Genomic DNA, 18,317 nt, shown 5'->3' on the forward strand with positions numbered 1-18,317 from the left:
AGAGGAGATAAAGACAGCCAACTAGACTGATTTGTGAGAACTTCCTGTGCTTCAATTTGTGGCCATTTTCCCTCGTCCTTTTGCCATGCGTAGTCCCTTTGCCTCCTGCACCCTAGATGTTTATATACATTGAACAGATCCCCTCTGAATCTTCTTTTCTCAAGGCTGAACAGATCTAGGTTGCTCAGCCTTTCCTCATAAGTGAGGCACTCCAGACCCTTTATCATCTTCATGGGCATCTGCTAGACCCTTTCCAGGAGATACCTGTCTTTTTTGTACCAGGGAGCCCAAAACTGGATGCAATACTCCAAGTGATGCCTTTCCAGAGCAGAGGATGAGGAACACCTCCCTTGACTCCAGGATGCAATTGGCATTCTTGGCCACCAGGGCACACTTCTGGCTCCCGGACATCCTGTATAAAGCCACCAAAATGGAGGCTTTTATCCACGGGCTTTATGTGCAAATCTGGAAAAAGACTGAGGGATTATTAAGTCTGTCTCTCCCATCAGGTCAATTACACTTGGAGTATTCCTGACAGGGCCATCTAATCTGTTTTTTAATGGCAGTAAGTAATAGAGGCATCACAACATCCTTCAGATCTCTAACTCAGTGCTTAATTCTCATAGTAAATAGATTTTTCTACTAACTTTCAGTTCCATGCTCCATTTAAACCCATTGCCTCTTGTTCTATGAAAATCTGCCCTATAATTTTTATTTATTTACAGAAATCTTTATCATGTTTGTTCTTATGACAACAAATCAGTCACTTAAGACTATTCAACATCAACTTATTCAATATTTCTGAGGGGCCAACACTCCCTGAGCAAAGAGTCTTTAAAATGCCATTGCCCCTTCTTGTAAAAATTATCTGCTGTGGCAAGTACTCCATCTTCAGTGATGGGCACTGCCAGCCCTAAAATGATGGTAACCAAAAGGAACGGAAATTCTCCACTAGTTTGGTCAATAAGAAACATTCTGGAAGAACCTACTGAAAACAAGAGCCCCAAATCTTTTCACTGTTCTTTGCTGAGAAGTATACATACATACACACACACACACACGTGTGTATATATACACACAACACGTATACAAACAATATATATACAGGTATGTATATATCAAGCCAGCGTGTTCTCTGAGCAGAGCACCTCTGCATTGTTTTTTCTATTCCAAACATGCAGGGACACTTAACTTTCGCCATTTATACCGTCTAAATTTTTACTTTTTTTTTTTTTTTTTAATGAACTTGTCTAGAAACTAATTAAATCATGGATCCAGTGTGCCATAGACATTTACAGCTGTATGATTCTGCTTGTTACAAAATGTGCATGATCTAAATAAGTAAGAGAGAGCCGTAAGAAAGGGACAGAGCATAAAAAAAAAATCATAGCAAGCTTGCTTGCCAATATCAACAAAATAACCAGAGAAAACTAATGCATCCTATTATCTGGAAAACTAAAGATGTCTGATGCATAGGAAAGAGAGTATCTGCAAAACTACTGTCTCCCCTAGCCCCTACTACCTCAAAAAAAAAAAAAAAAAAAACCACCCAAACAATTATCTCTGTGTTTGTCTCACTATTAATTCTCTCATTAGCTCTTCCTGTATTAAACAACCCTTCTCTACTATCAAGATTAGGTTCTTGAACACATACAATTAAGGCTGCACAAGACAGAGGCTGAGTTTCCATTTCACAGCCAGTGCTAAATCTCCTGACTTTGGGATGGGAGCAGCAGACAGAATCCATCCCATCTGAGCAATCTCCTGCCTTTGCACAACTCCCACATCTTCCTCAGGAAGCACTGCATGAAACATAACTTAAACTAAGCATCTGAAAAAATGTATAAAACATTACTACTTTAAAACAAAATAACTTGCATAACTTGGTTGTAATGTACATTGTTTCTTCAATCCTCTGAATACAGTTTTAACTTACCATAAGTCTAGAAATCACTCGTAAAGTTTGCATATGTGAACCAAGAGGGTTGCCCAGGCACCTGAGACTCCTTCCCCCTCTTCCTTTTCTTACCACCCCCTCAAAACTGCCCCAAGAATACAGGAAGAGAGATCACCAGCTGCCTGCTGAAGAAAACAGCCCCTGAATAGTATGCATCATTCAGATGATTTGGATGATTCAGTGTTTCCACATGAACTTTGCTGAAGATGCACACAAATGGTGCTTTGTGCATTTCTGAATCGAAAGCATAATTAATAGTCCAAGTACATATCAAAACAACTTCTATTTGAAGAATAACTTTCCATCTAAAATGCAGCACTATATCTGTTACCTTACAATGGAGTTCCAGTTCTCAAACCTATTAACAGCTAGATTCACTTGTGTTTACATACTCCAGCATCTCCAGCCTTTATATACCTATATAAAAATTGTTTTTAAAAGTTGCAGTGAACAGGCAATGACAAGAGGATCTAGTGGCAAGCTCATCATTTTGAAAGCCACCTGATGTGATGTGCGTTGGTTTTAGACTGAAGGCTGGGAAGGAACAGAAAAGCCAGATGTTGCTTTCTCAGATACCGCAACACAATAAGCAGCTGCTTGTTCCTAAGTATTTCACAGTTAAACTGCAGCTGCATTTTGAAAGTTCAAGATGCTCTCACTGTCTAGTAACTGGTAGAATACCATTACAAATTTTCAGATATAGGCTGAGAGCAAATGAACACACAAAAGCAAAATTAATACTTAGTGTATTGCTCAAAGATGAATAAATAGTTCCTGTTTTTACTGCTCTAGTTTTCCTTTCTTATTTGTTCAGAAGTTCACTTCATCCCTCTTTATCAACAAGATCCTATTTTTATTTCACCCCTGTAGCCATAAATCAAGAATGGCTCTATTAAACAGATCAGATTTGACATAATAATAATAATAATAATAATAATAATAATAATAATAATAAAAAGAAGAATGAGAAGAATCAGACCTTGTGCTGACTGGGAAAGAACCTCTTATCAGATCTGCCCTGTTAACTTTGCAGGAGAAATGCTTGTTTGTGCTAGAGAACAAAAGCAGCATGAGCATGTAGAACACAGTACTGCCTTCCAAAACATAGAACTAGCCCAAGGTGCTCTCCAGGGGACATGCAGTTAGTTGTTGCCTGAACACATGTGCAGTACCGATGCCATGACAGGCCACTGTGCTTCAGAAAGGGAGAAGGTGGCAAGGGATTTAAGGTTGCAATGTAGGTAGTAATAACAGAATGCTAACAGAGAACCATGCATATCTTTTTCCACCAATGGTTTGTGACCCATACTTTTCTTTTTTATTGTCCTCATAACTGATTTTTGCTTCATCTTAGGATGCAGACATTATACATATGCAACCTGAAGAGCTTGTGTCAAACTCGTTAGTCTGGTGCAACTCGCATCTTGCAGTTCCTGCCCTGAACCAAGATTGTCAGACTGATCCACCCTTGCCAAAACATCTCCCACCTCACCCAGCTACCCGAGCAGCAAGCTGTGTGAGACCAGAGTGTCCCAAAATCTTCTGAAATTTGAAAATGTGCCAAATATTTCCCTAGAAACAGTGAAATTCACATTTGCAGGAGTGAACTCAGAAGATTTCCCGTCAGTGAGAAGAGCTAGTTCAGGATTTCTGAAATTCTGGTGGTTGTTTTTTCGTTCCCTACCATTTCTTGAAGTATTTTTCATGTCAGCTTCCCACCATACTCCCTCCTTTGGTCAACTACTGGGGAAATGAATCATGATACTGAAATTTGAGACTCTTCCATATCCTGCTAGAGGATTCCCCCACACACAGATCATATTCATTGTGAGCACAACTGCAAACGTTAATCAGAAGCAACTCAAGCACTTAACCTGTGGCCAGGTTCATTCACACGAGTACCCTCTGGTGTTTGTGCCTCGCCTTGCAACATCTTGCTGCCCATCCAACCCTAGCTTCCTTGTCTTCTTTTCCATTGACAAAAGCCTTTTTGCTTCATATTAGTTGAATTAAGCACCCTCTGTACTAGGAGCCAAACTCACAGACTGCCAAGTCTATTTTTTTTTTTTTTTTAAATAGTGTCTCCCTCACATTGCCTTTGTTAATGCTGTGATACAGAATATATTCCAAACTGCTTTCAATTCTTCCACAGTTCATGTTTCTTTACCATGTTAGCACCACTGAGATCACCACTGCTTTTTTAAGGGTTAATGCCCAGCTATGTTTTGGCAGCACCCAAGCAAGCATTCCCCACCGGGAAATAATTAGATGGGCTTGATCCTAGATATTTGTACCTCCTGTTTCTTCCGCAACCAAAAACTTTCTAGACCTGTATTTGGGGAGCTGAGCCAAGTCCATTCTCAGCTCCTGAGAGGGAGGAGAAGAGTCTGCTGCTGCAATTGGTAGGTTCCTGCTCGCCACTTCTTCTCTCCATGCTGCCAAGGAAATCAATAGGCAACAGGAAAGGAACAGGCTGGAAAAGGGAGGGGGCCTGTGCAGCAGGTCCCCACCCATCTTCCCAACACAACTTACAGAACTCAAGAGCTAGGAAAAAAAATCAGACCTTATTTGCTCTCCAGTGATAAAAGGCCAGTTTGTTTATAGTTTGAGGGCCAGCTACTGCTAGGGGTGGTGTACGCAGCTTCAAAGCAGAGTCTAAGCTGGCAGCTGAGTAAGCAGAGTGGAATTCTTAGATGAACCAAGAGCTTGGAAATACTGCCTTGCAGGCAGTGCTATTTTTACCAGAGTTCAGACAATTAAACAAACTAGATCATGTTATAAATATTAAAAGTTTTATAGCTGTTTGTGTGATAAATTCCTGTAAAGTCCTTTGGCCTTAATTTAAGGAAGCGAAGGGTAGACAGGAAAATGGAAGGGAAATATAAATTTTGGATATCAGTTATTTTTCCTGGATACTCAGCTGAGTACCTAGATACTCAGCTATACCAACTCCCTTAAAACAAACAAACAAACTGACGACACACACAAAATATTTTTAAATTTCCACATCTTCAATGGGTCATTCAGTCAGCTTGGAGCAGACTGTCTGAGCAACAACCACCTTATGTGTAAGCCCTTGTTCGTGTTTTGTAGACATTTAAGACCCCCGCAGTTGCTCTACAAGAACCTACAATACATCTGAACTACTGATCTTGCAATAAAACAACCACTGAAGATGCAGGTGCTAAAGTTTGGTTGATCATTTCAGAGGGGTGAAAATCTTTAGTTTCATTATTATTCAGTATTCTCTGTAAGGTTATTATCCATAACATAGAAGAAGGGGTTTCTTTAAAGTTGCTGTTTTTACCCATCTACAGATAAAGCTTTATGGATTGTTCATGACCACATACTTTTATTAACTTTCACTGAAAACAAGTGAAGACTTCTTTAGAAATATTTGCACTGGAAGCAGCTAGTGGCAGAAGGAAGAGGGAAATAAGTAGCGCTAAGAAGCATGTAGCTACTTGGAAAAGCCATTAAACACACATATAACTTAAAGCTATGGTATTTTCTATGGCTTTTAGTAATTATTTTCCAAACCAAAAAACCTCTAAGCAAAAGGTAGCAAGGCTCTGCCAAAGGAGCTTCAAAGATTTGGGGATGAATAGCAAACACAGCCCACTGCTTCCTTGGGATCTCCTCTGTGGGTTGGACTCAGCAGCTCCCACACTGACCCATTCACCTCGAGAGACAGTTCACTTGCTGCAAGAAAAATAATAAGGAACTAAGTCATCTTGCTTACAGTGGCACTGTACAATGGAGATGGTTACCTTTGATTCCTTGGCTGTGGCCTAGCTGCCAAACTGCAACACTGCCAGGGGAGCTTCCATCCTCACCAGAGGCCAAGGAACAAGCAGGAACTGCAGTCACAAATCAAACTAGGGATTTTCCCTGAAAATCAGCTCTGTACCTCACTTGTTCTGTGGTTACTTCTTCCATCTCCATACCCAGTTTAACAAAACATCTAAGCATCAAAAGATATAATCTTTGCCCTCTCCCAAAAATGTGCAAAAGATTAATTCCACTTCAGGGGAAAAGCCAGTGGTTTACATTACCCGAAGTAACAACTGAGGTGGCCACACAAGGAGGCTTAAAAATAAATGTTTACATCCATTCCATGTCTTGCTAAAACAAACACATCTCTCCCACCAGCAGGAACTGGAGGACACCCAAGGGTCTGGATTTTCCCCCTCACAGAGTATTTAATTCTCATTTTTCTTCCTATTGGCAAAATACATGCAACAGCCAGCCTTTGCTTGTTTCATATTTCACACGTATAATAAAAAAAAAAAAAAAAAATCACAACTTCTTAAAATTACACTGACCCAACAACATGATTTTCAAACCTGACCTATACTTCTGGACCAAGTCCAGCAAAATCCAATCTAGCTAATCTTTTGGACTGCTGCGTGAGGCCCAGCAGGAGATGATACAATGCTGCTAGCAGTTACCAACTACCGCAAAAGGCAACAAAACCGCTGGCTACATACACAAGAGAGCTGGGTTCATACTGTGCAGGTATAGGATGAACAAGGCTTACTATTTTAAACTAATGCTGCAGCAACATGGGCAGCGGAATTTGGGAAACTATGTAGACAGCGGCTTGACTGCTTATGTCATGCATCTAACAGCTCAAGTGCCACGTGTGGAGCTATATATATATCTACACTGAGTAACTGCCCTTGTCTCATACTCCAGCATCATGCACATGTAGCAGTAGAAACAAACGGGCACAGAAGAAACTTGTGTGGGCTGTCTTTTCCATAGAGCTGCTGCTATGCTGCTGACAGGGTGTTTGACAAGGACACCCATCCACACATCCAATTTAGCCCTGTTCCTCTCTCTTCCTTCTCTGAACGGAGCCTTTTTGGACTGCTCTTTCTGCATTTTAATTTAAGGCTTTAAGAGCTCCTGACCTTTAAAAAACTTTACAGCTTGCAATACAACAAAAGCATCAGTATGTGAAGGCCCAAATCTTAAAAGCATGTGTAAAGGAAAATTTAAACTAAAGAGAAGAAGCCACATGACCTTCTCAGTTCTACAGATCAACAAAATCAGTTTACTTCAATAGACCCATAAGGCATAAGCCTTTCTAATTCATGCTACAAGATGTAGCAAGAAGATCCTAGTTACAGCCTGATGAAAAGGTTTAAGTTGGCCTATTTAGGATGAGGCTACATGTACAGACTAGTTTGTGAAGATCACCTGTGGTAAAACAGGAAATAAGATTTGCACACAAGTAGTTTTCATACAGAAAAAATTCTTCACCATCTCCAACTCTGAAGGAAGTCAACTTCACCATCTGTTTCCTGGCTTGGAAAAGTTCAGATTTTTTTTTTTCCTTCTTCTTTCAGCTCAGTGAACATTCAGCTTATATTAATTGTTTTTAAAACTACCTGCTTATGAGAAGGAAAACAGAATCCATTCACCAATTAATATAAACTCAACACTCTTTTCACCTCTACTGGTCATTCAGAATCCATACAAGTTAATTTCATTATCCATAGTAGTAGAGGAAACACGTGGCTTTAAGAATTGCCCTAAACTCTCTCCACAAGCCATTAGAATTAATTTTTTTTTTATCTTATTTCCTCTTCCACATTACTATCTAGAACAATATTTTCTCATAATGTTTATATATGGGAACACCCAGGATATTGGCTTGCAAATACCCTGCAGGCTAAGCCCACTCAATATTTTTGAAGTGCACATTCCTGAAACAGTGTATCACTATACACATAGCAGAAGTATCAAACACTTTCATTTCTGTGGTGCTTTTATATATAAATATACTTTTATAAATATATACTTTTTTTTTCCCCCCAATGAATCATGTCATTCTGCCACCATACCAGAGCACACAGAGCAGAATACTTGTGTGTGGTACTGTACTAAATATGTATCTGGCTACACATGTTGCACTCATTAGGAAAGTGAATCTAGGCATAGCTTTTATTATCACACATACACATACTTATCTTCATTACCAAGAGACGAGCCGAGTTTCTGCATAACAACAGTTTTTAATTTGTTACATACCTTTTTTCTGAGATTAAGCCAGCAATTACTCCTAGCTGTATCTTTTTTCCTTCTCCAGAACTACAGAGCACCCTCCATATTCACCGCACAGAGTACAGACTTAAGTGATCACAAACTTACAAGTTTAATTTCTTTTGCCAAGAGTCTTTTGGAGTTAAGACTTCCCAGATGTTTCACCTCACTTTTCAATTAATATGCTTCAAAGCGGTGACTAGGAAAAATTATTACAGAACTACAGAATTGCTTTCACCATTCCTAGATGAGATTAAAATGCGGAAGGAGTTATCTGAAAAAGTTGAGTTACTAACACTTCTCTATATACCAAATCTTCTAACAGGAATCATTACTGCAAAGAAAAACAATCCCATTCAGGCATATTACAACATTAATTGCTACAAGTCTTGATTGCATTTTAAACCATTCTCCCAAACTAACAACAGCTTTTCTCCAAAATGATAATGATAGTACTAAACGATCTGTGCCATGTTGCTATTTGCTAAACATCAGTTTCCTAATATTTCTCATTATGCACAAAGATAGAGAAGATCAGGTGTTTTAATCTTTATTCTTTACTACGGAAAACAGGTCACATAGGAAAACAAACCATTTCAAGTATAGTACTTATCATAGAAAACTAAAGCTTGCTCTTAAACACGTTTTCTACTGTTCCCTGTGTTTCACATTGGCCTTCCTACACTGATACTCATCTTTTTCCCTTGTAGATACTAGTAAGAATAGAGTCTGCTCCCATAAGTCTTTCAGCTGCACTTAATTCCTCCCCCCCCCACCCAACCTCATGCTTTCAAACCCAGGGAAATGGCCACATATTAAGTCACTCTGTTGGACTGTCTCTTCCCATACATGAAGTAGTTGTATTAAAACTTTACAAGAGATGGGAGAGTCAGAAGGTATGAAGGGCACACACACACATTTAATATCTATGATTCATACCATAACTCAAAATAGCTTATTATTACTGAGAATATTTGAGCTTTTAAATTGGGCTATCCAAGAGGAAAAATACCTCTCTTCCAAAGCCAAAAAAAATGCCATCTTCCCAGAGAAAGATTCCTACATATCATACACTACATAAAAGGGTTTGAGGCATACAATAAACACTAAGCAATACTAGCATACAAAAATATCAAGATGACATGGTAACTTAGTAGAGCACAGAGTAAATTCACAGTAGCAAGGATGTAGCTTTTGCAATAAAAGCTGGTTTATGGGGTTCTGCTACATTTATTTTGTGTACATACACTCCAATAGCCAAAGGCCGATCAATAGTGATGCATAAAACTCACGAGGGGAAGAAAACAAACATACAAAAAAGCCCGCCAACATTATTTACTTTTTTTAATTGGAAAACATACATGACTTAAGTGAAAACTACTTCAGGGTTCTCAATGATCTTAGCTCACTTGCAGTGGAAACAATAATAAAACTTCTAGTAATTTCCAGAAAAGTATCCATCTCCCACGTTCACAAGAGCCAGACAACTTTTGCTGTAGGCAGTCAGCTCTTTGCGACTGACAGCCCTTGATGACTGACAAAAGATAACATTCAGTATTTCAACTCAGCATGGTCAGAACACTGGAGCATGAGGAACAGAATATATAGTTAAGTTTTTCTTTTTTTGTTTGTTGACATTTTTAAAGCTTGTATTTAGGCAACAAAATATTTTGAAAAGTGTCATTGCATAAATGCTTATGAATTCCTCCATTTCTCATAGATGAACTGATTTAAAGCTATTTGTTAGATTAGATCAAACTGCAAGATAACCTAACTGAGTGAAGGAATCAAACTTGAGTTTTTCAGTGTTTTGAAAATATGCTGAGGAGGATCCTAAGATACCAAGTACTTCTATGGTTTCTTACATATCAACATGCATGAATGTATACACCAAGTTGCATCCTTCCCCAGTCAAGCATGTTATTTGAACTGGATTAGTATTGCTTATTCCAAACAGTTCAATCAATTTGGGGCTGGAACATAGTGCCTGAAACATGGAAGTCTGAGCCCTCTTCTCAAAGGCAAGACCAAAACTGGTCTAGGTTTCAACTGCACTGCAACTGTGTTTGCCTGTGTCCCTACTACAAATGTCATGCCAGAGGTGGAGAAGAGTTACACAAGATTACCATACTATAATCTTCTAGGATCAAAGAGATCCAAACCAGTCCTCACTTAAGTCACCAGTGAGAAACAATCAAATGAAATTAATTCAGAACTGAATTTAACACCATGTCTCTGCAGGGTTGTAGCACAATTTCAAGAACATGTTGCAGGAGAAAGCAATCTTTCTCCTTACATCTTCATAACCAGAACTGTGGTATCTTTTTAATACTCATGTTATCAAGTACAATTCCTGCCCCAGTCCAAAGTGCAAACTAGTGTTTAAGATCCCTCTTTCCCCACTAATTATTAATTACAAATTTAACTTCTTTTCTTTAGTAAAACCAAAGGAGGAAAAACTTGGCTATATAACATCTATGAAAACAGTCTTAAAACTAGTGGAGAATACTAAAGACTTTCCTTTCTTTCATTTGACTAATTCATGCACAGTACCGCAGACAGGAAGGTACAAACTCTGAGTAAAAAATATATACAACTATATTTAACATTTAAATTAAACACAACTGTTTGCATACGAACAATCTTATGTACATTCAATTTTAAACTATACCTCTTTAATTTCCTCTTCTTTTGTTAAACAAGTTTTATTTTTCTCGCAAAATACCCAATGCTACTTTAAAATTCTGGAGGGGAAAAAATTGAGCTATAATTAAAATAGCAAGATATCTTACAATTGTAATGTAATGCACATACCTTTCATAAAAACTCACACATCTTTCAAAAACTGATCCACTGTAAAATCCTCTGAAGTCCAACAGGACTGTCTTTAAAAGATTACTTTGGTTAACAGCAAATCATTCTTAAACAATTAAGGAAAAAATATATATTCTTTTACCACCTCAACAGATGCATCTCCATGGCATATTGTAACAATCCATACATCTTTATGGATGAGCACTTCAGCTGTTCTGTGCACTTTATTTGTACTGTGTTTTCAATAACAAAGAAGATAAATCAGGTTGGACATATTTACAATTAAACTAGTCCAACTTGCAAACACCTCTAGATACAAGATCCCTCTTCCTAAGACTTCGCTCAGATATTGGATATCAGAGAAAGAATAGCAATGCTACTTCTTCATCCTCACAGGCTTGATCTCATGCAGTAAGATCTTGCAACATATTGCTAAGTTGTACCAAACCTCTCTTTTCTTCCTTGCCTATCCTGGTGAGAAAGTAACAACTTTCACCCAGCCTTCCATATTATAACGTCCAGCCAGTCACATCAGCCTCTGAGCATTCAGACAAATGAAGTGCCACTGGAATTCACCGTAATACAAAGGTTTCCTCTGAATAGTAATGCAGATTTCAGGTCACGTGCGGTCTCTATATCACCAAAATTTTACTCATTTCCCAGGGAACAAACTCCCAACTTTTAGCCATTAACAAGAACTTCATCTTTCTTTCCTCCTTGCACTACACAACCCTCTCATGTATCAAAAATTACAAACAAAAAGGCAAGAATATAGGATTCTCCAGGAAAAGAACACTGCATTAGTCGCTATGCATCAGTTAAGCTGAAAAGCAGAGAAGTCTGACCGATGAACCAAGGCACTTGGGTAACAATCCTGTGATCAACAGTCAATGAGTCAACAATTTAAGCCTTGTTATCCAACTGACCAGTAGCGATGGCTCTGCAGAGGAAGATTTTGTGGATGGTGCAACAGGGGACTTTTTAGCTCCTTCCTCTTGAAAAGGAATTGTTGCACTGTTGTGGAGGTCTGTATTCATAAAACACCTGCTGCCTCGAATGTAATCCATGCCCCTCACCAACTGCTTCTCGGACATGGGCCTTGAAAAGGGGTGTTGTGTGGAGGGACTTTCTTCAATGATTGGAGGTATCCTTTCATTACTGAAGTACCTGCAGAGGACATCTTCACCTGTGGGAAGGGAAGGAAGAAAAGCAATTATTGCTGGTTTCAAAACAACTATTATTCCATTCATATTTTCTATTTTTATAATGATCCTTAGAGACATGAACAGCACTTCCCAGATTCTGGTTACCTTTAATAACACACCTGGTACAAACAGCTGTCAATAGATGACACTTAATGTCTTTTTTTTTTTTTTTTTTTTAAAAACATTTAGCACACTGACTACATTGACTAACATTGTTAAATCCCAGATTCTCTCATTCACACACTGTAACAGCCAACGTAGACTAAGCCGGACCTAGAAAATCTCTTTCTGATATTTCATTGAAGGTGCTGTAGGCCAGGATTGAATCTATATTTATATGCATGCAACTATCTTAAAAGCTACAAACATTACTTTGAACAACAGAAATTAATCTTGCAGATAAGACTGTAAGCACCTCCTTAGTTTTGATTACTGATTTATGATGCTTTTTTTTTTTTTTTTTTTTAAACTCGTCCCTAGATTCCTGAACATCACTGCTGCTAGAGACTGCTGTTAGGTTCATTCTGTGTGTTAACAACAAGCAAGTAAAAAAAAGAAGGTAAAAAAAAAAACCACCACAAAATAAAAGCCCTGGGATGTCGTGATCATCCTGAGAGGCTAGCGACTTAGTGTGTTTCTAATATCCTTCCATGTTCATGCTTCTTGTTATCAGCTTCTACTTTTGTAAAAATAGAACTTCGCCTCTATTTTTCCTGTAATTACACATTTGCTTTCATAATTGATTTCAAGAATAAACTGAAGTCACCTCATTTATTTCTCACTGTAACAGAATTTGTAATATTTCAGATATAAGGGAGTGAGTAGGAGGGAAGAGAAGGGCATTGCAGGAAAGAAAAAAAGCCATCTAATCTGACATCAGTTTTTGTGTCTCATCCCCTCTGTGGCATCTTCAGAATGTTGTTTCCTAACAGCAGCAAAAAGTAACTCCTAAAATGTCCTACACTTTACTTCTAAGGAAAAAAAAAATTGCTTCAACAGCTTCCACAAAGACTGATAAAAAAAAGCAGCTTCTTAGTAAATCAATATGATCCTCCCTTGCAAAAGAAAGGGAAAAGTGTGTAAGAGAAAAAAAATAGTAAACCTGTGATGTAAGGAGACAAGTGCATATCTGCAGTAGTCATTCTCAGACTTCTTTTCACATTCACATAAATTTTAAGATCAAAAAACAAAGTTTGAGCCCCAGCACTGACCAAGCTCACAAATTTCACAACTACTATCTGGCGTTCTTGGATCAGTTCAACAGTATGCAAATGCTAATCCTTCAGTCCTAATTTAGGCAGTTCATCCCAACAAGATCCTAGAGAGGGATCTAGAAAGAGGATGAGAACTAAAATCTTGCCTTTTCTTCCTGGTGCTCGTGGCCTTGAGAAGGGTTCCGCAGCTCCTATCCAACTGCCATCAGCAGGCATTGATAATGGACGAGGTTTTCCTGAAGGCAACAGAGTGAAGGTTATAAGGAGCTACATTAAGTTTGGAGAACCCATGTTTATATTTATGCTTTTCACAGTTGAGCAAAGGGAGAAAGATGGACCAAAATATGCAGATAAAATTGCAGAAATAAATATTTCAAGATACTTCAACCAATGGAATACAAGAAAGCATTCTGCTGAGATCAAACAGCTAGCTACACTCTTGTTCATTTACAGTGGCAATGGACATAATAACCACAAGTTATAACCACTATACACGTGGAAACAGACAGGAAGGGCATCAGTGCCCAATTGAATGACATTCATTAAAGAAACAACATTTAAGTGAAATTATTCTAGATGTAGAATTGAAGTGTTTATCAGAATCTCAATAGTGAAAGAGTAATGAACTCACCATATGACTGTGTTTTTTCTCTCATCTTGGCCGGCAGTATATTTGCTTCCATATGATATCCAGGCAGCTGATCAGAATCAGCAATAGTAAACCTTCTCCTTCGACTTTCCTGATCCAGAAAAGAATTGGGAGACTCGGCACCCTTGGATCCAAGTAATGGATGACTGGGTTTGCTGCTTCCTCTATATGGAAAACTCCCCTTTTCATCTCTGAAAGGACAGTTTGCTTCTATTAGCAGCTTAAAAGGAATTTTACTCTGCAAGCATGAGTAGGTTTGAAAGATATTTTCTAGCCCACAGTCATGCCCCTGATAATGGGCATTATGCTGCAAACATGCTGAAGAAAAAAAAATAGGTCAAGTGATGAAAGACTAAACATATTCACCAAGAAGAAGAGAAAGTTATCCTGTTCATGGTAATTCACCTTTAACTAGCCAGTAATTTAACAGAGAAGTTTAGAGGTTCCTTTAGGTACTAGCCCTAGAAAGACTTCTGAGAATGAGACCTTAAGGCCCTAAGGGTACCAAAGCTCCCTGTTTACTGCCTGGTCAGTAAACAGCTCTGGCAGAGGACTGCATCCACAGGTTTATCCTAGTGGTAGTGAGAAGATGTAGTGTCTCCTTTGGAGGGACTATGCTTTCCTATAATGTTAAGAGGCTGATAACTGATGCTGGACATTCACCTAGTTCTTCATACAGAAGTGGGACCCCCTTGAGAATTTCAGTAATAAATTCATAGCATAAATAAATGATTTTGAGCAATTTCTGCAGGACTCCCCTTCCTAGATCTAGATCCCCTTCCACAGATCTTTCATTAGAAGCACCCATTTTCAGAATCAATCCTAGTTAAGATTTTTTAGAACAAAAGGCACCCCTGTAACTTAGAATTTTCCTTTTTTTTGATCCCCTTTCCTACATACGCTATAGTCTTGCTTGAAGCAACTACCCAAGTCAGGCAAAAAATATTCATCTGGTTCTCTAAGTATGTACACAGCCCAGTATTGACATTTTTTCCAATGCTAGATCTCAGTGAATAGGAGGAAACTATTTATGGAGATTTGCAGACAAGAAATTACACGTAAGTGTTACACCACCACCACGTGTAAGCAGACAGCTCTCCTACAACACCACCATGTGGAGAATGCACCCTGGGGAGGGCAAAGAGTCACTGCTCTCTTCTCAGTGCCAGAAGTACTGGACCTGAAAAGGTCCACACCGGGAAAGGAGAAGAGGATGATGGGGGCACAGGGCAAAAGTGACCACACAAACGTATTACAATTTTAAAAGAGCAGCAAAACAGGTAGAGGTGAAGTTAAATAATCAAATACAGTGAGAGAACTGTCCTTTTCCCTCTTTCTGACTGCCACAACTTCCCACACTTTACTTAAAGGTTGAAGTCAAGTAGCAGTCCCCATGAACCACTACCTTTCCCTGCATTGCCCAGGACAAGTTTCCCAGCTCATACTGCTACCCTTCTCTGCCAACAGGATTCAGATCCAGAGGTGTTTGTAGCTAGATGTAATTGTGCGACTCCTTAGGAAAAATGTAAGTAAACAAACCAACCACATGCATCTAATCCACCAACACATTTAAAATGTAGTGATGCAATGCTGTGATTCTGTGTTTAAAGAGACCAAAACAATCTAAATTGAGTTGTTAAATCTGTATACTTGTTTTTCCACTAAGAGACTTTTTTTTTTTTTTCTTTTTTAATTAAGAATTGAGCATGCATAAACATGAAAAACAGGGAAAAAGCAAGTCAAGGTCAGTCCAACTTCAGACCCTTAGTTTGCAGGCAATCTTCCCCTGCCCTGTACTGCCCTGAAGACTGCGGTAGTACAAACTCTGTCTCCAGATCAGGCCTTACATGACAGGAGACAAGCGCTCCTCCCATAGAAGCCCTGAAGCAAAAGGTCAGCCAAGTTTCTGTGCAGAATCTACGTGTACATAGAGTGTCAGGGCAGGTCAGGAAGCATTCCCGGCCCGGAAACCCTTTTGTCCACTGCTTTCTCAGGTCAGATGGCAGGGTTCTGGCATTAGTCAATGAGGACTTAAGAACAAACAACAGTTAGCCATACCATAACCTTCCCCCTTTGTACACATATATCTCCATTTTTATAGTTTACACCATCAGGGAAAAAATGAGGTGGAGTGAACTGACTCTCCCTTCCCTTCAGTGGGAACATTCCTGTGTTATATAATTTGCAAGTTTAACAGTTTAGAACAAGTTCTTTTCAATCCTAACTATCTTAATAGTTATTAAACTTGCTAAACACAGCAGTGGAAAAAATGACAGAAAAATGACTTCCTGGTATGCACAGTCAGATTTAAACAAAAGTAAAAACATAACTCCACAACAAAACAAGGTACAACATCCATTTATGTTCTGGAAATAACTGATCTACAGAAGACAAAACAGTCTTCCAACAATAGAAAACTACTATTTTGACCCTGGTAGTTTATGCATTTAAGCACAAGCTTTAGTAATCTTAGGTACTCAAGCAACCGAGGGCAGGGGGGTTGAAACTAGATCATTGTGGTCCTTTTCAACCCAGTCCATTCTATGAAAAGATTCAGTGAAACCAACTCAGAAACAAATATAATAAAGGAGGTTTTGTTCAGTATGTTCAATGCGTGTTTATTTACATACCGAGGAGAATATGGAACAGCTGGTGGAGGTGGTATGTACAGATCCAAAATGGCTGGCTTCTCCTTTTTCACTGAGATGTCCATGGTGCTTTCTGGAGACTGGGTTGACGTTGGTGGAGGACTGGTCTGAAATGTTAGATAGTTATCAGACATCTGTGCATTTATCATCCACAAAATATACAATTAAACAATCAATAGTACCATTTCATACCTGTATAATTAATATGTTGGGTTTTGTTTTTTGTTTTTTTTTGTTTGTTTTTTAAAGAGCACAACATTTTAGCATTTTTTTTGCTCCTCATTTTGGTTTGTACTGCAGTCCTTCTACATAAATCCTACCATAAGTAGAATGAATTGCTTAGAGAGTATTTTGCTCCCTTCAGTTCCATTTCTCATGTAAACTCCATAGACAGAAAATGCAATAGACAAGACCTATTCTTTTATTTTTGGATCCATTAAAATAATGTAATTTGTTAAATATACGCATGGTGCGTAGAACTTACAAAGGCAGTACGTACTACATTTATTCAATACAATCCAATGCCTGCTTCACGAACACAGTATACAGTAAAGTTTACCAACAATTCCATCAGGTGATAAAAGGAAGCAAAGGAAAAATACATTTGTTACTGCTGATATAAGCAAGTTTAGCATTTGATTTTTGTGACTCACTTCAACTTGCTTATTACTGAACCCAGAGTCGTGTCTTTAGGAGAGCAAAGGTGCACTCTTTCCCATTCCTACACTTTTTCCCCCCCCCCTTTTTTTTTTTCCTGACTGATTATATGACAGACATTATGCCACAAAAACAAAATAAATATATTAGAGAAAAGGAAGTGGAAGGGACTGAGAGAAGAGTCAAGTATACATCCTGCAGCCAGCCTGAAAGAATCTGCATGCACTGAGACATAAGATATCCACTGATGTATCACAGGTTGGTAAGTTATCCTTACAGCTGTGGGAAGACATGTTGGAACAGAAGTAGGAATGGGAATTCTCTCTTTTTTTTTTTTATTTCAGGTGATCAGTTTAGATTGAATTAGGATATTTTCTTCCAAAAGCATTAAGTAAGTCCTAAGCTTTCTTAACCATTTTGGGGAATAGCTAGGTTAAGAAATGGTTATTAAAGAGTTATGAACACCACTTTTGCTGTCTGCTTATTGCTGAATCAGCAAATTGCCCAACAACTAAGTGATATTTAAAGAAGTAGTTTAAATAACTTCTTAAAAGAAAAACCTCAGTCATTCTCCACTCTTCACCAGGCTAAGAAGAGGATGGACAGTCAAAGTTATTTCAACAACAAAAAACTACTAAGTTAAATAGAAGCAGCTTTTAATATTCTGTACTGATGAATTTCATACATATCAGAAGTTTCACCTCAAATAAGTACACACAATGGCAAGCTGAACTAGGTCAACACAACTAGTTCCCTTTGGGTATCAAGAAGAGCATTAACTGGCTAAGAACATTTTCCCTTTTATTTAGGAATCAGAAGATGACAACCATTTCACGTAAACTAACTTATCCTATACTCAAACACGAGCAACTGGGAGCATTTCTATTTCTCTTTCAAATAAAATAAAAATAAAAAAATAAAAAAATCAATTCACAGCCAGACATCACAGGTCTGTCAGAAGCCTATTACCTGAACCAAGGGTGGCTTCCAGCGCAGGTTCTTCAGTGGAGCAGGGGTGAAGTGGAAAGAACCAGTTGGACGTTTCTTGAGAAGCAGCCTAACTCCAGCAGGATTTTCTCGCAACTTTGCCACCAGATTTTTTAGTTGCCACCCAACCTTTTA

General features: G+C 38.5%; 1 protein-coding gene across 1 annotated transcript in view; it reads right to left on the bottom strand.

The window, feature by feature from the left end:
- Positions 1-8,542: 8,542 nt before the first annotated feature.
- The window catches only part of CNKSR3 (CNKSR family member 3), a 62,587-nt gene continuing 52,812 nt past the window's right edge, over positions 8,543-18,317 (bottom strand). Inside the window, exons 9-13 of the mRNA XM_085217060.1 lie at positions 18,165-18,311; positions 16,521-16,645; positions 13,873-14,081; positions 13,388-13,477; positions 8,543-12,008 (exon numbers count right to left, since the gene is read on the bottom strand). Coding sequence (XP_085073186.1) covers positions 11,710-12,008; positions 13,388-13,477; positions 13,873-14,081; positions 16,521-16,645; positions 18,165-18,311 — 870 coding nt within the window. The 3' untranslated portion in view covers positions 8,543-11,709. The remainder of the gene's footprint in view (positions 12,009-13,387; positions 13,478-13,872; positions 14,082-16,520; positions 16,646-18,164; positions 18,312-18,317) is intronic.

The sequence above is a fragment of the Meleagris gallopavo genome, chromosome 2, assembly GCF_905368555.1.
Source record: "Meleagris gallopavo chromosome 2, MGAL_WU_HG_1.1, whole genome shotgun sequence".
Taxonomy (NCBI): Eukaryota; Metazoa; Chordata; class Aves; order Galliformes; family Phasianidae; genus Meleagris; species Meleagris gallopavo.